This window comes from Dendropsophus ebraccatus, chromosome 2, assembly GCF_027789765.1.
Source record: "Dendropsophus ebraccatus isolate aDenEbr1 chromosome 2, aDenEbr1.pat, whole genome shotgun sequence".
Lineage (NCBI taxonomy): Eukaryota > Metazoa > Chordata > Amphibia > Anura > Hylidae > Dendropsophus > Dendropsophus ebraccatus.
Window position 1 is genome coordinate 197,151,486 of NC_091455.1, and position 24,525 is coordinate 197,176,010.

Consider the following 24,525-nt stretch of genomic DNA (forward strand, 5'->3'; position numbering starts at 1 on the left):
CCGGGGAGAAGAGGAGCCCTGCAGCATGGATAGGTAATGTATTCTGCTATTACACGTAGCGGTGCGCAGGCTGTGTCCGACAATTATAGGTCCAAACCCATATCAACGATCAGCCGATGACAACAACCGATTCAGACGATTATCGTTCCATGTAGTAGCACCCTTACAGGTGAGGCCCCACTGATCAGAAACCTTTCATCTATCCTGCAGATAGGAAATAAGCCATAGTCTTGGACTAACCTCCGTGGGATCGATGCACATAGCTTTAACAGTCCCATAGCAAGTCGATGAAGCGGCAGCATGCTGATTTATTTGCATGTGGCGGATCCCCATTCTCATGATCATTGGGGGTCCCAGAGATCAACCCACCACCAATCAGATTTTGCCGACCAGATGATCCTGTGAGTAGATGAGAAGTCACAATCTTGGAATAACCCCTGTAAAGGGGTGCTCCCTCATTTTTTTTTATCTTTCAAATCAACTGTTGTCAGAAAACGGCAGAGATTTGTCATTTAAAATATCTCCAGTCTTCCAGTACTTATCAGCTGCTGTATGTCCTGCAGAAAGTGTTGTATTATTTCCAGTCTGACACAGTGCTCTCTGCTGCCACCTCTGTCCATGTCAGGAACTGTCAAGAGCAGCAGCAAATCCCCATAGAAAACCTCTCCTTTTCTTCAGACTGAAAAGAAGACACCGCTTCCTGCAGGACATGCAGCAGATGACAATTACTGGAAGACTAGAGATTTTTTTAATGGAAGTTTTTTGATTTTTTTTTTTTTTGCATGTGTGCTCTTTGGCATCTATAGTTTTCTATACTTTTTTCCAGTACTCTTCTATAAAGAGAACTGGAAAAAAAAATTGAACACGGTGTCAAGTAGGAGAAAAACATGTGGCGACATAAAGTGAGCGGCTGTAAAACCACTTTCTGGTCAGTGACCGTTTCCATCTGTTCCCTTGGCTCGGTGGAGACACGGATAAGGAATATTCGGGATGTTACTGCAGGGCAGCTCCTCAAGTTCACAGCATAACCGTCTATTTTTAACGTAACACCTTTTATTCTCCACCGTTGCTTTCAAGTAAAAAAAGAAGCTGATGAATATTAGCGTATAATAGCAGAAGCCGGATAAAAGGAAAGGCCTGTTTGTAAGTGAACGTTGCTTGTGCGTCACCAGGGCTATTTCTGGCTCTGCCGTCTACTGTCTCTTGATCTGAATCTAGACTGACATTGGCAGCTTAGCGTCGGGATGCTTCTATGAATAAGTAAATGTACACTTGTGATTGGTGCAATTCCCAGACCGGTCGTGTCGAGATGTTGTTTCATAGGCGGCCGCACTTCTAGAATATTCAGTGACACAACGAGGCAACTGCGAATTCAGGTTCATCTACCATGTTGGGCCGAAAACTATATTAGATGACCAAAATGACCATGCTAAGTTCTCTGTAGAGTCCGGGCCTCGCAGCTCTATAGGGAGGCCATAGACTATAGAGGGACTAAAAATAAATCTTTGCAGGGCAATGTGGTAGTTTTAGGATAGGGGTAGGGGGAGTCTTTTATATAGATGATGAGTTGTGGTTGCAAATCAGGGCCGGCTCCAGGTTTTTGCAGGCCATCGGGCAGGGGCGTTTGAGGGGCCTTCCTTCCCTACACACAACACAAAGCACTGTGTATGTGTATATATATATATATATATATATATATATATATATATATATATATATATATATATATATACTTTACTGCTGGTGCACTGATAATCCCTGAGCTCTGCACATTTTCCTTTCCTACTTGATTGCAGCAGCTGGAGAACAGAAGTCAGAGGTTATCAGTGCAGTGAAGCAGAGATCTCTGTCTTCTGCTTGTTAACCCTTTTTCGTGTTGCAGCATGTAAGTAAACATTGGGTCACTTACACACTGCAGTACATAAGGGGGTAAGCAAAAGCACACACACTCTTACCTACTCCCCCGAGCCCCCCTCCTGCATGGGCCCCATAGCAACTGACTACCCTGTATCTATGGTAGCTACGCCTCTGACATCGCGCCTCAGTGGGCACCTCATCCACTATGCACCCATCATCCACACACTGTGCACAATCACTTGAGACACCACTAACATACACAAACACACATTACTGACACAGACACTGACTGACTGACACTGACACACTCAGCATTTCAGGTCATGTGATCAGGTTCTTCAACCTTTTCTGTCTCTGTGTAGGTTCTGTTCCGTCTTCTGTGAGCATGCCGAACATTAGAACACTGGGCCCCTCTCCCTCTCTGGGCCACTAGAGGCACTGTGGGCACCGGCACTTGCCGGGGTAAGCCCTGTGCTGATGCCGGCCCTATCACAAATGGTCCCTAGAACCTGACTTCCATTTTAGGCCTGGCTAGAAATTAACAAAACGCACTTTGTTAAGAAACCGACTTTTGAATCCCGTTGTCTGCCCGCTCCATGAAGAAGGGGAATACATCTCAAGGACCACCTTGAAAACATGGATTCAGCCATACACTGATGTATGACGTCTCCACCTTCTCCACAGAGCGGACAGACAGCAGGATTTAAAAATTGATGGCTCGGCCTTGTACAAAACTTTGCTCATCTCTAATCCTGGCCAAATGGGGGTGGCAACATATACCAGGGCAAAGTTCAGTGGGCACCATACACTTCATCGCTCCTCTTCCCACTGCAGCAAACCACACTACCGATTCCTGCTAAGTAAGAAAATACTTGCGGGAAGTGGCTCAAACATTGTCACTGGCTGACTGTATTTGGCCCAATAAAGTGAATGGGACCTGCTGCAGTAGGTCACAGTACAGGCTGGCACCAGCATAGGCTAATGTATAGCTAGAATGTATCTAGCCTTGAATACATACTGTATGGCTCCATTGGTCTACTAAGTGTGAAACCCTCTCCAGCCGTACAGAACATGTGTATGTATAGTGATCTTTGCTGTTATTGTACACCAGGACATATCTTCTATAAGTCTAATAGATTACTCGGGTCTCAACAAATAAGAATTACACCCTATTTCCAAGTGACTGATGTGGGGTCAGACATGGAGAAGACGGAAGGGAACCAGAAAGACAGGGGACGGCTTTAGTTGACTATGTTCGGGCCATGAAACTCATGTATAGAGTTGGTGAACAACATAATCAACCCCAAAAGGATATCCGGAGCGATTCTCCGGCTGAACTGGGAACCCATAAACTAAATAAAAGGAGAGTAATGAATAGTTGAGTATATTATTTACGTATTTTGTAAAGCTAGGAGGGCTGGAGTGTCTCACAGGATTTTTGTATCATATAACATAGCATATATGACAAGGTTGCAGACTGTGTTCTATACAGTGACGTCAGTCCGTAGTCCTATAGCTGTCAGGCTTTACATTACTAAACCGCTTCTGATGTCATCTACACGTGGACGTCTGTGAAGGATCATTCATCTAGTGTTGGGTTCAGATACATAGAGAACATCTGTTCCTTGGTTTAACAATAAATACAGATCATGGTGACTATACATATAATCACATTGACGTGGAGCACATATATGTCTAGACTATGTATACCGATATAAATCCAAAAACACTGTACGTAAACTGATCTGTCTGAATTTTTTTTCAAGTGTTTTTATTCTGTGGATTTTACTATGTGACCTAAAAAGAACCGGGTCTTCTCTGAAATGAGTCAGCGGACCACTGTGCTATGAAATGAGTCAGCGTTCAGCCTGAATAAAGATTCTAGAAAACTAGATTTATTAGTTGCAGGTATTTCTACATAGACGTATGCAAGGGATAAACCTAACTCTTTTATAATTGTAGATTCCATACCACAAAATCCAAGGACATTGTTGGACAGTCCTATGAAAAACAGCTGTTTTTTGGGTCACTGAAGCAGAGAATCCATCTCTGAACACCAGAGTACAATGTACGATGGGGATACATCATATACCTGTTTTGCACTGATCTGGATTTACTTCCCTTAGTTCTCTGTCCAATCCCAGCACAGTGTAAACTTCTCTCTGCTATACCATCAGGTAATGCTGGTGAAAGTGTACAGAATGGCCTACTTTTGTGCTGGCAGATGATATACAAAGTACGCTACTATAGGTGGCGGAGGAAGAAAGGGTTATTCTAAGCACTGAACTGCTGCTTTTGATGATATTATTAAGCCAAAGAGAGGGGGAGAGATGAGATTACACTGCAGCACTGTGGAAATATAGCAATAGGTACAGTGATATTTACATAAGGAAAAGCTGCCATGAGCTTTATGGGTGGTGACATATGAGAGGGAAGCCTTAAAGGGGTACTCCAGCGGGGGTGAATTTTTTTCCTGGGACCGGGGAGGAGGTGGCTGAGGGAAACGACGTCCACTCACCTCCCCAGTTCCAGCGGCAGGTCCTGCATCGCGGTGCTCTGGTCCCCGATTCCCGGACGCTTCCTGGTGTCTGACGCGGGCCCGAGACGTGACGTCTCAGCTCCGCTCAGCCAGTCAGTGACGGAGGTGGGATCCGTTTCAAGTCCCGCCTCAGATCCCGCCTCTGTCACTGACTGGCTGAGCGGACCTGAGACGTATCGTCTCGTGCCCGCGTCAGACACCAGGAAGCGGCCGGGAAATGGGGACCGGAGCGCCGCGATGCGGGACCCACCGCCGGAACCGGGGAGGTTAGTGGACGTCGTTTCCCTCAGCCACCTCCTCCCCGGTCCCAGGAAAAAAATGCCCCCCACCAGAGGACCCCTTTAATTTACCTGTAGCATGGATCATCTTGAGCAGGGCGAAAGGCTTAGGTGCACAGCCCAAGCTTTCTGAGGCTCTCGCTGCACATAGCACATGTCAAGCCCCTCCCACTTTCTGTGTTCTGTCCTGCTCTAGCAGTTACTAGAGACATGTTTCCTCTAACAACAGACAGTAAACGGTAGATTGCAGACTTGAGTCGTTTTTTTTGGTAAACTAAGTGATTTACAGATATATAAGGAGTTGTTTGACAGGACAGTGACCGTTTACCCATCTGTAGGTCAGTTAAAATTTAAGTAAACATGCTGACAAACAAGCAGTGTTGGACTATAACTTGACTGTAATCTTAAAGGGGTACTTCAGTGAAAATGGTGTCAGATTTGTTAATTACTTCTGTTTAAAAAATCTCAAGTCTTCCAGTACTTATCAGCTACTGTATGCCGTGCAGGAAGTGGTCTGACACAGTGCTGTCTGCTGCCACCTCTGTCCATTTCAGGAACTGTCCAAAGCAGAAGAGGTTTTGTATGGGGCTTTGCAACTGCTCTGGACAGTTCCTGACATAGACAGAGGTACAGCAGGTCTGTATAACTTTCTGACACCAGTTGATTTAAAATTTCGCTGGAGTACCCCTTGAAAGCTTTTCTCATTCATATCCAGCTTCTTTACCCAACAGCGTAAAATCACAGGCACATAATATACATATACAGCCTATTGGCTCTGTCTATGTCCATATTTAGGTCTGTGTTATGTGTTGTGTCCCTTTTGATTTTTACCATCTGTTTTTGTGTTGTTTTTTTTTTAATCTGTGGTTTTATCGTGACTTTCTCCTATACTGCAGAAACAAATACAAATCAAATACAGCTGTAAATATGGATGTAAAGTATGAAGGACACGCACGTTGTTTCAGACTCTATGTTGAGTATTCATTACTATAGCAATAGTCAAACATTGGTACCCTCTTCGAGACCTTCGCGACCTCACATATGGAAGTAATGAAGTCATGAGAATGAGATGGTAGAGAAGTGTTCCCCGACCTGTGGCTCTCCCAGCATGGTAGGAGTTGTAGTCTTGCAACAGCTGAAGGACCTGAAGCTGTGCATAGTACATTCATAAAGATAGTGTTTGCACTTGCCTCAGACCTTGAAGCACTTTTGGCCCCGGCTACGAATCATTGATCCCACAGTTCTTTTATGGTCCTAAGCACCCAATGGCCAGGGGCTAAATTTCTTTCCAAGCTTATAGAGGCTCCTAAAGGTGTGCTGCCTTTACCTTTCTGCCAAATGCAGAGATCAGTGAACGGCTTAGGTGGTTTATAGGGATTAAACATGGGAACATCTGCAGTTAATACGGTACCTTCAGTATATCAGTCACTGAGTGATAATGGAATTATAGACCTCATGAAGAATGTCCCTAGTGTGGGGGATGGAGACGGTATTGTCTATTGGAAGAAGGCAACAGTAAAATAATACAAAGACCACAAACACAAAACAATAGCACTCGTCTTGTCTTGGAAGAGTAACCTGAAGATCCCAAAACAAAATTACCAATATGGTGTCCAACTATCATGATGAGATTTAGAGCTCTTTATCTTTTGGACTTCTTAACCTTCAGTGTCCAGATGCAACTATAGCAGCTTCTATAGGTTGTAGGTTGCTGTGTTGTGTTGTTAGATATTTAGCTGGTCACGTAAACTTGACAAGCTCTTGTTTATATTCTGGATGGACTGTGTGGAAGCGGCAATACTGAAAGAACACAGAGTGGAAAGCTTCTTCTTGGTCTGGGAAAGTTTCATTGTGACGTTGTCCAACAGAATCCAAGAACAAATAAGACGAACCTTCAGTCAGACGACCTGGTGCCTCAACCATAAACTCGCTGGTGACCCCTCCTTGTAACTGAAGATGATCGAACAGGGCCGAGGTTCAGGTTCGTACGAACCCGAACCATTGGCATTTGACTCCCGATGCCTTCCCGTTCCGTGGGAAGATGGAGACAGCCCGAATCCCGCCTGGAAAACAGGAATACAACCTATTACCTATGCTGTATGCCTGTTTTCCAGGCGGTATTTGGACTGTCTCTACCTTCCCCCACGGAACGGGAAGGCAGCGGGAGTCAAATGCCGATGGTTCGGGTTCGTACAAACCTGAACCTCGGCCCTGTTCGATCATCTCTAGTTGTAACTTACTATCGGAAGAGCAGTTTCTCAGAGCACTGAAGACCCACGGGCACCCCTCCCCCCTCCTTCTCCTACCCCCTTTCCTTTGGTTATACCCAAGATTTGGTTCCATCAGACTCAGATCACAGAACCCAATATGGAAACTGTCATCTACGCAGGTTATTTCAGTTTGTCTGGTTATTTTCCCAAACCTTTCATGAAAGTATTTTGCGTTGATTTTCTCATTCTACTGCTCTTTTTCTCACCCTCTCCCTAATGTTTGCTCACTGCGACTCCTTACTCTCCTACGTGGAAATGTTTTTGATGGTTTTTATGAAAAAATCAATAAAAACTATTTTAAAAAATATTTAGCTAGAAATTCTACATTTAGAAATGGCAAGGATTTCGAACTACTCTAAGAAATTTGTATGAAATTTACATGGCCTGACACTCTCTGTATACGAGCACCAGACGTGTAGATTGGCACTCATTTACTGAGGCTATTACATGGCTCAATACTCTATAAGTGACCACCAACCTTGTAGATCAGCACTCATTTACTGAGCCTAATACATGGCTCAACACTGTTAGTGACCACCAATCTTGTAGGTCGTCACTCGTTTATTGAGCCTGTTAGATGACCCGATACTCTCTGTAAACGAGCACCAGTCTTGTAGGTCGGCACTTGTATATTGAGCCTATTACGTGGTCCGATACTCTCTATCAATGAGCACCAGTCTTGTAGGTCGGCACTTGTATAATGAGCCTACGTGTTCCAATACTCTCTGTAAACGAACAGCAGTCTTGTAGGTTGGTACTCATTTACTGAGCCTAAGGGTACTATTACACCAACAGATCTGACGAAAGATTATCTGCCAAAGATTTGAAGCCAAACCCAGGAACGGACTATAAACAGAGAACAGGTCATAAAGGAAAGACTGGATTTCTCCTCTTTTCAAATCCACTCCTGGGTTTGGCTTCAAATCTTTGGCAGATAATCTGTCGTCAGATCTGTTGGTGTAATAGTACCCTAATACATGGCCCAGCACTCTCTGTAAATGATAACCAGTCTTGTAGGTCAGCACTCGTTTACTGAGCCCATCACATGACCCAACACTTTCTGTAAATGAGCAAAAGTTTTGTCGATCAGCAGTTGTTCGGCACCCATTTAGTGACCCTATTACACAACGGACACTCTCTGTTAATGAGCTCCAGTCTTGTACATTGGTACACGTTTATTGAGCCCATTACACAACGGACATTCTCTGTGAATAAGTACCAGTCTGGTAGGTAGACACTCATTTTCTAAGCCTATTATGCAGCTCAACACTCACTGTAAACTCGCACCAATCTTGTAGATTGGCACTTGTTTATTGAACCCATCACACAAACCAACACTCTCTGTAAATGAGCACCAATCTTGTAGGTTGACTCTCGTTTACTGAACCTATTACACAATCTACACTCTCTGTAAATGAGTACCGGTCTTGTAGATAGCCACTCATTTACTGAGCCTGTTATCTGACCCGACACTCTCCGTAAACGAGTGCCAATCTTGCAGAATGGCAATCGTTTACTGAGCCCACGGCCCAGCACTCTCTGTAAACAAGCACCAGTCTTGTAGATCAGCACTCATTTACTGAGCCTATGACAAGGCACGACCATTTTGTTGGACGTGCCACATGAGCGATTGCTGGATTGTTCATGTGGCCCTTTGCTGCCACTTGTAGATTCTGTTTTTGTTGAACCTCCACCAAACAAACAAAGGGTCCTGAAAAATTCCCAGAAACCCCCCTTAAGGGAGTTTGTTTTGAGTTTTATTTTTTCTTTTAATGGCTAAGAACACTGTAAGATGGTCTCCCGCTGCTCCCAACCTGGAATGTCCTGCAGATTAATCTATATAATATATATATATAATATATAATCCTATATTTATAACCCATTTTGCGGTTTGGAGGGGGTCCCAGCAATTGGACCCCTACCGGTCTTCAATTAAAATCTCTTTAATTGATTGTCGGGTCATTGTTGATGGATGGGAATTGGACTCTCTTTGCAGTGAAATGAATTTAAATTAGAATTTAAATAGTGTTATATGTAATGCGTGTATGTAATTTATTTATTTATTTTTTTTTTTACATCTTTGGGGTATACTGTACCCCAAATCAGTATCACAGCACACAAAACTGCATCCCACCAATATCATACTGATTAACTATCCTGAAGATAGGATATCAATAAATTTTGCACGAAAAAAAAAAAAAGCCTAGCCTAGTAGAACGTAGCTGCTTTCTTCCAGAAACATCTCCACCCCTATTCTAAGGTTGGGTACAGTATTACAACTTGGCTCCATTCACTTCAATGCAACTGAGATGCAATACCACATACAAACAAGAGTGGCTCTGTTTTTGAAAGAGAGCAGACATGTTTTTTCAGTCCTAGAAAACCCCTTTAATAAATTCTTCTCTTTCAATGGTCTCCTAAGCAAGAATCCGCCTTCAGCTGTCAGGGCATGGTGGGAGTTGTAGTTTTGCAACAGCTGGAGGCCCACAGGCTTGTAAACAGTTTCACTGAAACTTGTCAGAGAAACAGCGCCACTAATGGCCAAGTTTGGAACGGCAGTTAAGCATTTCTAGTGAATGGAGTTAAACTGCAATACCAGCTTCATCCTAAGGACAAGAGTGGAGTTGTTTGTTAAAAAAAAATAGATAATTTTTTAAATATTTTTTTCCTTAATGCAATCTTTTAGGCAATTCATTTTAGGTAACATATCCTTATGGTAAGAGTTTTGTGAGTGCTTTCTCTCGGGGCACTCTCAATGTCGTATTACCTGGCGACTTACTTTTATGGATGGAGGCAGTAAAAGACGATCTTACATTATGAGCTGCCTGGAAACAATTTCTTTATGTGTCAGTTTAGCAGAACAGAAATAATAACCTGTTTTTTTTTTTGTTTTTTTTTTTTATACCCGGGCAATGCATCATCAATGCCCCAGAGAAATATTTCTAGGTCTATTTTTGCTTTGGTGAGTTTTTTTTTTTTTTTTTTAAGACTATTGTATTATGGAGAAGTTTTTGAACTGTTGGTTTAATAAGAGCTCAAAAAAGGAAAAAAAAAAATTAGCACGCTGTGCGCTCTCACAAGTCGGAGTCCAAAGGTTTCATCCTTTGAAATATGTCAGATGAATAATCTTTCCACGGCCGGTGACGTAGATGCTATTTCCAGAGCTGGAGCTTACTATATACCTGGAAAACAAGGGATCGCAGACTCAATAAAGAGAGCAATCATGCCAAACTTTATGAGGTTCTGTTACCGATGCTCAGGTCTTACTTTTTGTCGTTTTTAGGTTTTATTTCAATTTACCATTCTGTGAAGTCTCAAAGAAGTACTCCAGAGAATTTTTTTTTTAAATCAACTATTATATATTATATAGACTATATAGATTCTATTTAAAAATCTCCAGTCTTCCAGTAATTATCAGCTGCTGTATGTCCCGCAGGAAGTGCTGTAATCTTTCCAGTCTGACATGGTGCTCTCTGCTGCCACCTCTGACCGTGACAGAAACTGTCTAGAGCAGTATCAAATCCCAGTAGAAAACATCTTCTGAATTTAACAGTTCCTGACATGGACAGAGGTGGCACCAGAGAGCACTGTGTCAGACTGGAAAGAATACACCACTTCCTGCAGGACACACAGCAGCTGATAAGTACTCGAAGACTTGAGATTTTTTAACAGAAATTTACAAATCTATTTAACTTGCTGATACTAGATCATTTGAAGAAGGAGTTCCTCTTTAATTTGTGTATGTGAATTCTGACATGGACTCCATGTCAAAATAGACGTGTAATCCGCAACCTGTTGACTTAATGTGGAAATCCACAACCTATGTTTTTTTTTTTACACAACTTTCTTACCATTAAAGGGGAACTCCAGGTAGAGGTAAAAAAATAAACCTGCTGCAGAAGCAAATAGCACTACTTACCTGTGTAACCCAGTTTTGAAACTACCAAAAATCCATTTGTTTTGAGGTTTTTTTGTTCTGTATCGTGTGGTTGTACTTCCTGGTTGAGCAGTTGTACACAGAACTACAGGTTCCAGAATGCATTGCTTTTCCTCAGCTATTCATTACAGTCCTCCACCCTGCCCATTCCCTGTTCATTCCCTGTTACTTGCTATAATGCCGATATTGGAATAAAGTAAAGAATTTTTGGAATTTAATTTAAGAAAACATTTCTTTTCATCTCGACGCACAAATTATGATCAAGCATCTTTTGTCTTTGACCTTGATCCCCACAATAAGGACTTTATCTGATATTATCTTACATGGGAGGTTATACCTCGTTTTTTCTCCAGGCGGGATTGGCAGTGCTGGCTCTGATCCTCTCTGCCGTTTACCATTGTTTAATTGTGTTACTGCATCATTTTTGTGAAGACGCTGCAGGACTGCAATGACTCTCCAACATGTGTGAACACAGCCCTAATTTCACTTCAGACTTTGGCACAATCAGTGAAGTTGCAGCAGCTGCTTCTGGCCGGTCAGAGATGGTGAATCACTCAGGGGATTGGGGGATCCAGCCCTGCCTCCTGTGACATCACACCCTGCCCCCTCTCTGCATCATCAGTCTGTGCTCAGCAAACACACACAATGTGAGACAGAGGCATGGAATCTTTGTCCCCTAAGGGGGTATAGCAGAAGGAGCAGGAGACAATGTGAATTGGCACAGAGGTCATTTTTCTTCACTTCCTGGATTTCTATCAGCTACCAGTGTGGCAGAACCGTACAGATACGGTAATACATTATATAGACACATCTATATAACTTTTAATGTACTTTTAAAATAACTTTTAAAACAAGTTTTCCTTATCCGGAGTTCCCCTTTAATGGCCAAATCATTGGCATATTTAAAATTTATAACCACGACTATGGGTCAAAATCCCACCCCCCTAAAAATTATTGATTTTGCCATTGGCTTATTCCTTTCTATAGTGGCCACTACTGGAAACATGTAGTATTACAGCTATTTAAATGAATGTATGGCCGAGTTATTGCGAAGTTTATGGCTATGACATATTGTTGGAAAAGACTTCAGAAGAGAAGGGTAGTGATTTCTGACAGATTTAAAGGGAATGTAACATCAGGCCCCAGCTGAAGCACTGGAAGCGGGCCGACCCACCCCTAGTGGGAGGAAACCCCCGCCCCACTATGACACGTCTCTATTAAAATCAAGGGAGCCATATCATAGAGGGGCGGGGGGTTCCTCCCACTGGGGGTGGGTCGGCCCGCCTCCAGTGCTTCAGCTGGGGCCTGATGGTACATTCCCTTTAAAATGAGTCACCAGTGCAACTAGGCGGTAGGGAAAGCAAATTGTATGCTGGGCTGTATATGTAATGGTATGCTGGGCTGTATATATATATATATATATATATATATATATATATATATATATAATGGTATGCTGGGCTGTATATATAATGGTATGCTGGGCTGTATATATAATGGTATGCTGGGCTGTATATATATATATATATATATATATATATATAACAGATTGTAGCGGCACTCCGATGTCTTTAGTGAATACAAAAAGTGATTTATTCCATGAATCAAAAACAACAGCAGCGACGTTTCAGTCCTATCAGTAAGGACTTTTTTCAAGCTCTATATATATTATATATATATATATATATATATAATGGTATGCTGGGCTGTATATATAATAGTACGCTGGGCTGTATATATATATATAATGGTTTGCTGGGCTGTATATATAATCATATGCTGGGCTGTATGTATATATATATATATATATATATATATAATGGTTTGCTGGGCTGTATTGCTAGAGGTATAACCAGTAGGAAGAGGGAGATTGTGATCTTGCTGTATAGAGCTCTAGTGAGACCACATCTGGAATACTGTGTCCAGTTCTGGAGAGACCTGTATGGATAGGGTCTTTATTATGTTCTCCTCACCCCCTGCCCATTCTGATTATTCTTTATTTGCTCTGACTTCTCCTTTAAGGACTTAAATCTGTATAGTCTGGAGGACAGAAGAGAAAGGGGGTCAAGATCGCAAAGCTTTAAGTATGTAAAAAGACTAAACAAGGTTTAAGAGGAAGAAGTTGGTTGTAGCCCTAGGGTTGCCAGAAAAACATGGATATAGCTTATGGCCTGTGGCCGTATCCGTGTTTTTCAGGACTCCCTAGGGCTACATCCAATAATTCCAGCCACTGGTGGTCGAATGCCGAAAGATCAGGTTCAACTGCGAATCCAATTGTTCGACAAGTCTGCTTGTGTTGAGTATCAGCGCTACGCTTGATTTATATTCCTTAGAGTGGTCTTATATGAAAACATTGTCAGGAATGTAGGAATCTATGTCCTTGTATTACGAGTCTTGTCCTGGAGTCATAATGAGCAGCAAAATAAGGAATAGTCTGTCTTGTTAGGAACACGGTGAATCAATGACTATTACATTTGCTGAGTGTATTAGGAGACTATTGTCTTCATATGCGCTTCTTCAGTTTCAGTTTTTTTTTTATTATTTATTATTATTATGATTATTATTATTATTATTCTAAACCAAAAGACCTGACTTACTATTAGATTATGTTAAAGCGATTCTTTACTCACAATCTGACCCCCCCAAACCGCTTGTACCTTCAGATAGCTGCTTTTAATCTGTGATCTGTCCTGGGGTCCGTTCGGCAGGTGATGCAGTTATTATCCTAAAAAACAACTTTTAAACTTGCAGCCCCGTGTCCTACGGGCGTGGCCTAGATTGTGTATGCCTTAGGCTGGCACACCATCTCTGTCCCTCCTCCCCACCCTCCTCATCATTAGGAATGCTCCAGGCAGATTGTCTCCTATTCCCCACCTGTGGCAGCCCGGCATATGGGCTGGATCGTTAAGCACCTGTGCAAATGTTCAGCATGGAGAAAATGTTCCAGTGGCATTCCTAATGATGAAGACGGTGGGGAGGAGGGACGGAGGGGTGGTGCAAAGTTTGGGCACAGATACTCCCGTTTGGCATGGGGCTGCAAGTTTAAAAGTTGTTTTTTGGACAATAACTGCATCACCTGCCGAACAGACCCCAGGACAGATCTTGGATTAAAAGCAGCTATCCAAAGGTACAAGTGGTTTGTCAACGAAAATCCCCCAAAAACATAGTTTGTATTGGTTGGGGTCTCACTGCTGGGGCCCCCACTAATGAGAATGGGGTAAAGCATTTCACTTTTCAGATTGCAGTGATCTCCATCTGGTTAGCTCCATTAGAAGTCTATGAGGCTTTCCACACAGATATAATTGACAGCAGGAAAGTGCCGCTTGTTCACCTGATTGGGGGGTCTCTACTAATCAAAACTTCTGACATGTCCTGCTGATATCCCCCTTAGTGGTCATACCATTGCATATGCCCCCTTATGGTTAAAGGGGTATTCCAGGGTGGTTACAAGGGGTTAAAGGGGTATTCCACTGTGGTTAAAATGGTTAAAGGGGAATTCCAGTGAGGTTACAAGGGGTTAAAGGAATTAAAAGATTCTGGTGTGGTTACAAAATTAATGTATTGCTGGGAATGTACAGAAAAGAAAAAATCTATAGTCACCTAAGCCAGGTTCCCTGCAGCTTTTGGTGTAACACATTAAATTCCTCCAAAACTTGTCTCTACTTCTAACCTCAGAGACAAGAGCTTGGACTAGGATCTGCCCCCTCAGCCAATCACTGGGTAAAATAGGGCACCGCAGTGGTCAATGAGAGGGCAAGTCTTGTTTCAACCTTTTGTCACTGACGCAAGAAGAACAGAAGAACAATGGAGAACCAGAAAAAAACAAACAAGACCTACAGGGAACTGGGAGTAGGTGAGTAAAACTTTTTCTTCAATATAATACTACTTTAAAATAGATTATTTTGAGAAAAAGTGGTAGACAGAAGGGGGGGGGGATATAAAGTCTGGCCCCACCCCCTTTTCCACGTCCAAATTCACTAAGAGGTGCAGGTGTAGATTTGTATCATGAGCAGTAGTAAATCAAGGTAAATGAGATGTGGAAGGAGGCAACGCCTCTTCTTCGCCTTGCCGCACCCTCCGAGCCCCCCCTGCCCGCCCATCGGGCGAGCGGGGGATACGGCAGGCGCACACCAGGGAAAAGGGGCAATGCTGCGCCTTCTCCCTGGCTTACGCCTCGGGCGGGACTTTCATAAATGTCCCCCATAGAGTATGACTAGAGGATCTGACTACTCAGTGTTTGTAGTCTGTAACCATGGAGATACTTAGGTCTGCATAGGAGTTGTATACACATAGCGGAAGGAAATATTTTCAAAAGCATCATGTACCATTTTAAGAAAATACCTGTATTTATGTGGCTTCTGAACATGGCCGAGTGGTTTCCACAGGGTTCCTGGGTTCAGGTCCCGCCAAGGACAACATCTGCAAGGAGTCTGTATGTTCTCCTCGTTTCCGTGCGTGCTCCAGCCACATTCCAAAAACTGTGAGCCCTAATGGAGACAGGGACTGATATGAGTGATGACACGTACTATACTATGGAATAAGTTGGTGCTATATAAATAAAGGAGTTATTATAAACCATGCACATACTTCTATAGGACGGACGTAGTTATGAAAAATATATTTTTTTCTCATTTTCCATGTAGCATTAGAATTAGTTAGGTGGCTGTTCTATACATGTTTATACGATGTTACATGCTATCCCTCTGCTATTCTCATGTCATGGACGTTCTATAGCAGATTCCTCTCATCTCACTACTAGCCGAGAGTTCAGCATTTCCTAATTTGGTAGGACTGATTGTGTGTTTAATCCACATGGTCTCCGAATCAGATGGGTCTTGTCTGTGCTTCTGTGCTGTGACTTATCTAAAAGAACCCTAAATCCTAATAGACCCGTTTTATTATACGATATCTTATCAGAAAAAACACCCCCCACCTTCTTAGATGTTATTTTCTATTATGCAAATCTTCCTGTTCTGTACTCTCTCAGGAATCTCCCATCTAAATATAGAAGGTTTTTTTTTTTTTTCTGTGTTTGACATTTGTTGCCAGAAAGTTTTACGAAAATTTAGAAAGAGTCGACTTTCGCAAAGGCTGAAGAGTTATGTCTTTTTGGAAAAGTGTTTATTGAAAAAACCTTGCGGGATACTTAAAATAAAGTCAAAGGAAATAAATTAGGAGGTTATCTTATGAATCTACCGTGACATGTCATGGACTGTTACTGGATGTTAAGGAACAGTGTGGATTATTTAGGATCTGACTGTAAGAATTTCACCCTCATCTCATCCATTTTTTTTTTTTGTATATTTGGAGAACATCCATCGGTTTGTATGTAGTTATAATCTAAATAGCAAGCTGAGTCACTTGGAACTATGTTACGTGACTTACCTTGTACTGATCCTGAGTTGCAATCTGCATTATACTCCAGAGCTGTGTTCATAATTCTGCAGATTGCTAACAATTAAAGTGTCACTGTCATTTTTTTTTTTTTTTTTTGCAGAAATCAATAGTACAGGCGATTTTAGGAAACTTTGTGATTGGGTTTATTAGGCAAATATGCCATTATCTGCAAGCAAAAAGACTTTCCCCAGGCCCCCCCCCTCCTCCTCTCTCTCCTTCACTGCTCATTACCAGGAAATCTTGACTCTTTTACATCAGTCGAGCCCTGTGTAATCTATGGAGAGGGGAGGGGGGAGGAGGGAGATTAGTCGCCAGCAGGGAGCAAAGAACAAAGGATTACACAGCCGGACCTGTGTGAAAGCCAGTATTCAGAGGTCAGAGAGGTCAGTGCTGACTTCAGAGGATATAGCCCGGTGATGTAGCTGTAAATTAACTCTTTGTTGTCCAGTTTTGGTGCCTTATCTCCCTCCACCCCTCTCCTCTCCATAAGAGAACCACGAAGACAGGGGGGAGAGCTTCAAACTGCTTTTTCATGATAAAAAATTCATTTTTCAGCTAATAAACTCAATTACAAAGTTTCTTAAAATCGCCTCTACTATTGATTTCTTAAAAAAAATTAAACGACAGTGGCACTTTAAGGCGGGTATTCCGCTCAAACATAACTTTGATATATTGCTGCCCATGGAGATTAAATAACTAGCAGTGTTTTCTTACCTTTCTGCGCTCCGCCAGTGTTTTACAAAAATAAGCATTCCTGTCTCCACTTCCAAGATGGACTCGTCTGGTGGTGACAACCCGCTCGGCCAATCACTGGCCGATAAGGGACAGCATTGCGGCCAGTCATTGGCTGAGCGGGCTGTCACCCAGAGACGAGTCGATCTCAGAAGGCGGGATGGCTCAACAGGGACTCCGAGGATGATGTAGGAGGACACCAGGGGAGCACGGAGAGCTAAGAATACTGTTTGTTCTGTTATCCCTATGGGCAGCAACATGTCAAAAGTTATTTTTTGAGCAGAATACCCCTTTAAAGTCTACCTGTAACTTTAAAAAAACATCATTGAGATGTGATAAAAGTTTTGATTTGTTGGGTTCTGAGTGTTGTGACCTTGACTGATCACCTCGACAAGCAGAAAGATGCTCAGGGCTGAGTACTTCTATCTTCTGTGTTAACCAAGATGGTGTCATAGAGTAAGGGGGCATGGAGAGGTGATGTATAACAGTTTAGGGCAAGGGCTGCACGGACATTGCTAATGATGTCCCTGCAGCCCCTTTTAAACGATAATCAAGCTGTGTTATCGGCCCAGACAACAAGCGCCGATCTTGCAGATCGGCACTTGAAGAATATTTAATTAATTAAAGGGAATCTGTCAGCAGTTCTGAGCCATAAAAGTGCTAACAGCTGTATAAAGGTCGGAAGTAACATGTCAAAAGAATCGGTAGTGTAATAATACAACTTGTATGACTAAAAAAAAAAATCATTGCTTAACCTCCTCTTGCCGCTGGGCAGCAAATTAACATTGCTGCAGCCTATGCCTGATGCTGCAGCGACGTTAATTTACGGCGCAGGATGACACAGGCGCAGGAGCTGCGTCTGTGTCATCCGTGGCGGGTCCCAACTATGTGCTACGGTGCTGAGAGTTAACCCTATAGATACTGCGGTCAGCACGACCACAGCATTCTCTGTCCGCTATCCATCGAGGCTCTGCGAAGTGAGCCCTGATGGTATCCATGGAAACCGGAAGCCTCCTGGCTATGGAAGCCGGCAGGGTGAGGGAGGGAAGGCAGGGCGTGCGCTCTGCCCCCTCCCCTCTCTCCCCTGCCGCTGTCACAAGATAGTAACAGCGGCAGGGCACAGAGGAGAGGGGGCAGACATAGGGACATCAGCGTATGGGATCACTATGGTCCCATAAGCTGATGTCCTAAAAGGACCTGGGCATTGATGCATCAATGACCAATGGTCGTGAAGGGGTTAAAGAGCTTTTCCTGGTTCAGAATCATCAATACAGATTAGTGGGATCCTCGCACCCCATGGCATCAGTATACATAGTGAAAAAGAGCAGGAAGCAGACAGCTCCATACATTGTGTAGTGGTCATGCAGGGTTACTGCAGCTCAGCTCTCCTTCACTGTACTACACAATGTATGGAGCTGTCTGCTTCCTGCTCTGTTTCACCATGGCAAATAACAGCTTGGTGTCTGCATCCCCACTGATATATTCATCACCTATTTGGAGAATAAATTTTGCTTAGAACTCCTTCAATCATCCTGCAGCCTCCATGGAAAGTGTTGGTTAGGTGCCCTGAGTGTGGGGTTTCCTAGCCCCTCCTCTCAGCCATGATTGACAACTCTAATTTCTAGGTCATAGCTTCATTTGTTGCATTAAATATCTCTGTATCTACTTATCTTTTCCAGACCAAACCAGTTGCATTTGCCGTTCGGACGAATGTTGGCTACAGCGCGGCTCATGATGACGAGGTTCCAGTTCCAGGAATGGCTGTTTCATTTGAGGCTAAAGATTTTTTGCACGTCAAAGAGGTGAGACCCTCAAAGAATACTAATATCTGCTGATGTCTGGATCCATGGAAGATTCCCTATACTTAGCTTTTATTCAGTAGATTAATGTTTGCCAGGATCTTGCTTGTAGTTTTTTAGGTTACTTTATTATTATTATTATTATTATTATTATTATTATTATTATTATTATTATTATTATTATTATTGTGGTTGTTGTTGTTATTATCATTATTATTATATACAGGATAGATAGATAGATAGATAGATAGATAGATAGATAGATAGATAGATAGAAGATAGATAATAGATAGATAGATAGAGACATAGATAGATAGATAGATAGATAGATAGATAGATAGATAGATAGGAGATAGATAGATAGATAGATAGATAGATAGATAGATAGATAGATAATAGATAGATAGGAGATAGATAGATAGATAGATAATAGATAGATAGATAGAGAGATAGAGAGATAGATAGATAGATAGATAGATAGATAGATAGATAGATAGATAGATAGATAGGAGATAGATAGATAATAGATAGATAGATAGATAGGAGATAGATAGATAGATAGATAGATAGATAGATGATAGATAGATAATAGATAGATAGATAGATAGATAGATAGATAGATAGATAGATAGATAGATTGCACTATATCCGGAGTGCCGTTAGATTTACTATAATATGATAGATAGATAGGAGATAGATGTAGATAGATAGATAGATAGATAGATAGATATACTACTTCTGCACCTCCTATTATTACAACTCTACAGCTCTATCTGCACTGTGACTGCAGCTTAAACAGATTTTTGCCTATAATATATCTTATATTTTTTATATTTTTCAGAAATTTAACAATGACTGGTGGATAGGTCGCCTGGTGAAGGAAGGCTGTGAAATAGGATTTATCCCTAGTCCAGTGAAGCTCGAGAATATGAGACTTCAGCATGAACAAAAGGCAAAACAGGGAAAATTCTATACAAGGTAAGTGTATGGATTCTGCTGGGTGGCTTACTCACTTCCTGGAGAGGACTTCCTGGCAAAAATTAAGGTGGTCTTCTCACTTATTGATATCCTAGATAGTTAGTCTGCCTAGATATAGATAGATAGATAGATAGATAGATAGATAGATAGATAGGAGATAGATAGATAGATAGATAGATAGATAGATAGATAGATAGATAGATAGGAGATAGATAGATAGATAGATAGATAGATAGATAGATAGATAGATAAATAGACCGTGTATGACATTTATTATATTTGCTTTTCTCGGCTCGGTGTATATTTTCCTTCTTTCTTGGCGTCGCTGACGTTTCTTACTCTTACAGGCAACATCTACGTTCCGGTTCACAAAATAAATAATATTTCCAGAGTCATCTTGTTTCCCAGAAATAAATGTTGCGGCGTTGTAGGGAAGTTCAGAGACCCCTGATGGGGTCAGATTATTTTTGGCTGCTTTGATTTCTGCGCTTTGGCAGGGGTTTAAAGTGGCAGACAGCTCCTTATGTTTCATTCACATATCAAGAGGCGGTCTCGCATTGAGCGGTCTCGCAGAAAGTCATCTCCGCTATGTGGAGTCACAGTATTACAACTGGAAGAGTGTGGGGCACTTCATGTCTTATGGAGGCGGAGGAGGATGACAGATATTTCATGAAGCCTTTTATTAGTTTGGGGAAGATGTGTTTGCATGTAATTGATGGTTACAGGAAGTGACATCACTGTATCTGTCTCTGTCATAGTAAAACCGGGGCAAACTCCTCTTCCAGTTTGGGCGATGTGGTACCTAGCTCTAGAAGATCAACTCCGCCATCATCTGGTAAGTTATAGCTTCATCAACAATGACCGACTCGCCTGACCCTAAATCTGGACCTTTAGCTTTTCCTGATGTTTACTACTCCAATTCGCATTTTTTCAGGATAAAAAAACATGGCTGCTTTCTTTCAGAAACAGCGCCACTCTTGTCCTCAGTTTTTGTGTAGTATTATAGCTCAGTTCCATATATGTGAATGGAACCGAGTTGTAATACCACATACAACCTGAACACAGGGATGGTGCTGTTTTGGGGATGAAAAAAATCTGGGGGGATAACCCCTTTAAAACAGGCAAAAATGATGAAAGTAGTTTGCATCTTTAACAGCATGCATGCATTGGATAAAAAGACTATATTGTGCACCATATGGCAGATGTATTTAGATTTTTGGCCTCACAGTGATTACTTGCGGCCTTGTTGTGTCCTTATACCAGCCATGACTGATCTGATACAATTACTATACTACTATTCGCATATTACTATAATACACTCACTGTACTACAATAGGTCATTGACAGCCCATGGCTATAGTCATGCATCCATGGATATGGAATTTCTCCATACTGCTCCATTCAAGACTTTGGATGAGCATAGATGAGATACAATAGACTGATAGTGAGTATAGGGTGGTATAAAGCTGACAAATTGATAGATACCATCCATGACATTTAGTGTTATCATGTGTCTCCTGGGCATCGCTGAGATGGCCAGGCATGTGCTCTGGATCTGTAATGCTCCCAGCCATCAAACTCTCACATATTAAACATTTATGGTAAATCCTTTTAGTAGTTCATAAAAGTGTAAAAATTTCAAAGTCTAGGACCCTAGGGGGTGTGAAGATGAGATATTTTATCATAGCTCCATGCACACACTTTCCTGCCCTGTTTCCCCATTGCCTGCTCTGCCGCCCTGTATACATATATACACACTGCTTGGTGCTGACAGGTTCTTAAACTAATATAGAAATTAGGGTATAAATATTTCAGACAGAGTTGTCCTTTCCCTACAAGGTAAAAGCTGGGTGGCAGACCACACCCCCGCGGAACACAACTTCTCATCCTTTATCTGTAATACTCCCAGGGCAGAGCTGAAAATTATATCTAATAAAGTGGTTCTGTGCTTTAGATAGTCCCTAGAAAGCTGCCATGACAATAAGCTTATTAAAACTTAATAAGCTTAAAGGGGTTGTCCAGCGAAAATCTTTTTCTTTCAAATCAACTGATATCAGAAAGTTATATAAATTTGTAATTTACTTCTATTAAAAATCTCCAGTCTTCCCAAACTTATTAGCTACTAAATGAGCTGCAGGAAATGTTTTATTTTCAGTCTGACACAGTGCTCTCTGCTGACATCTCTGGCCGAGACAGGAACTTTGTCTCGGTTTTATATGAATCCCCAAAGAAAACCTCTCCTGCTCTGGACAGTTCCTGTCTCGGCCAGAGGTGGCAGCAGAGAGCACTGTGTCTGACTGAAAATATAACAACATTTCCTGCATCATTTTAGTAGCTAATAAGTACTGGAAGACTTGAGATTTTTTAGTAGAAGTAAATTACAAATCTATATAACTTTCTGACACCAGTTGATTTGAAAGAAAAAGATTTTTGCTGGACAACCCCTTTAACAAATTACCCCCAGCGATCAGTTGTAATCTGTAAGTGTTCAATCCCCCTGCAGCAACACCACAGGCGACATAAGGTATTACACAGTGTCAATTCACATTAATATCTGTTATACATTAAAGGACAGGTCCTCTAGATGGAGAGACGCTCTTTGTGACTACTTTTCACTCATGATCAGAACTTACCAATAGGGTACATGAAAATGGGTTTTCTAAACTGGACACTCCCTTTAAGAAGTAGCAGAAAATGTTTGTTTGTTTTTTAATCTGGAAAATGTACATTAAATAGAAAGCAATTTAACATGATAGATTAATGTGTTATTATTTTGATGAACTTATTTAAAGGGGTATTCCACTTTGATAATGTTAGATGTTTTTCAACTGCGTAATGTAATGTAAATTTTGGTTTCAGTAGACAATTTTAGAAAGTAGGCCTGCGGGTGGTGCTGTTTTCACATCTGTAGCTATATAATAGTGTTCTGTTATAAGTCATATATGATTCATGACTAATAAGAATACAGATACCCCTTTAAATAGGTTTTCCAGAAGACAAAAATTGGTGGCCAATTCTCAGGATAGCATCTGACGACCGGGACCCATCCAATCAGCAGAACATCTTTTCCGTCTTTAAACAGATGTAGCGCCATACATATGTATGTGGCTATTCCCGGTACTGCAGCTCAGTCCTGTTCCTGTTATCAGGCCCAGCCACTTGTTTGTGCTTGTTCTAGAGTGCCAATGGTCCTGCTGATCAATGATGGTCCTGAGGTCTGCATCACCACCGATCAAACACCAAAGACCTATCCCAAGAAGCGGCCATCAAATCCTTTAGTAACTTCTGTTCTTGTACTCTTTGAATTGACCTTTCCTTTCCAGACGATATGATGTGTTATGATGTTCTTCTTCTCATCCATCTGATAACTGTACGCAATTTGTCTGTATATAGCCATAGACTTAGACGCCACTGGCTTAGAGGCAGAAGAGATTGAAATTCCAGCCAATCATCGCTCCCCTAAACCCAGTGTAAACAGTTTAACGTCACCCCACATGAGAGAGAAACGAATGCCTTTTTTTAAGAAGGTAACCGCCAGCTCCGGCCTGGACGCACACCATCTGTACAGCTGCTATGCGCCACGTTTCCAGTCCTGTTTGACGTCTTTGTCTCTCTAAATGTCAATAACGTGCATGCTTTGTTGTTCTCTGTTTCCTTTTCATGCTGCTTGTAGCTAAACAGAAGCAAAAATCGGTAAGTCCATCGTGACATAGAGCTTATTAAGGCAGCGGGCATCATGAGGATCAGGGAACACCTGGTACCTATACCCTACGGAGGATGCTATATAATATATAAAGAGTCAGTGACATCACCAGGATATGGTACAGTGGTCAACAGTGATATCAATTGGCCTTGTTGACTGTACAAACTTTATCCTGGTCTGCAATGTCACTGGGGTCTTCAGTGATATCATCTCTACCCCACAACATAGCCTAGAGCATAGGAAAATCTGTTAAAATGTTAAGTTTTTAATTTTTGGTGGTGAAGGGGTTAATCACAATATCTGTTGTGGTTTGGGGTGGTTATGGGTTTACATAAAATAATCCTAGGTCATTTAGGGTGGCCATGGCATAAAGGGGTATTCCACTCAAACATAACTTTTGATATGTTCTTCCCCTAGTTCTGAGCTTCTGCTTTCTTTTGAAAACACAAAAATCTGTGTGTGAGCTTTTCTCTCTGTCTCCCCCTCCTCCCCCTCCCTTCTGAGACGGCGGATGTAAACACGTCCCTGTCAGGCTGTATCTGCAACATTGTAGCTTCTTTGTAATTCGGGGAGGATTAATCACAGTGAGTTCAATAGCAGCTTGACCTCAGAATAACTCTCTCAGCGTTACATAGAAGCTACAATGTTGCAAATAAAACCAGTCACTTGTTTACATCAGCTGTCTCAGAAGGGAGGGGGGGGGGGAGGAGGGGGAGACGGAGAGAGAAGCTCACACACAGATTTTTGTGTCTTCAGCAGCTGAGAATTTTATTGAAACAAACCAGATCCAGACTTCTTAACAGAAGCTTTTAGATGCAGAGCTCCAAGTCTTGCCCTTCCCTATATACAGACAACTATTAGTGTGATAAACTTTCCACCACCTTCAAACCGATATCACAGCATAGGGATTTATACCAAAAATGTATAATTAGTATACAGTATACAGTGCCCCTTCTCTCCCCTCCCGGTCCATAAGGTAAGAAACAAGTATATCAATAGAAGCACAGGGTCCCTATTCTAGATATATAAATACCA

At 41.9% G+C, this 24,525-nt stretch overlaps 1 protein-coding gene across 3 annotated transcripts in view; it reads left to right on the forward strand.

Moving 5' to 3' along the window:
• CACNB2 (calcium voltage-gated channel auxiliary subunit beta 2) overlaps positions 1–24,525 on the forward strand; it is a 195,717-nt gene that overhangs the window by 146,889 nt on the left and 24,303 nt on the right. For 2 of the 3 annotated variants that reach the window (XM_069959030.1, XM_069959032.1), the window contains 4 exons: positions 18,690–18,812; positions 19,651–19,787; positions 20,546–20,622; positions 23,181–23,314. In XM_069959030.1, coding sequence (XP_069815131.1) covers positions 18,690–18,812; positions 19,651–19,787; positions 20,546–20,622; positions 23,181–23,314 — 471 coding nt within the window. Of the gene's footprint in view, positions 1–18,689; positions 18,813–19,650; positions 19,788–20,545; positions 20,623–23,180; positions 23,315–23,460; positions 23,481–24,525 lie in introns of all 3 variants that reach the window. The other variant, XM_069959031.1, reaches the window with a different exon arrangement.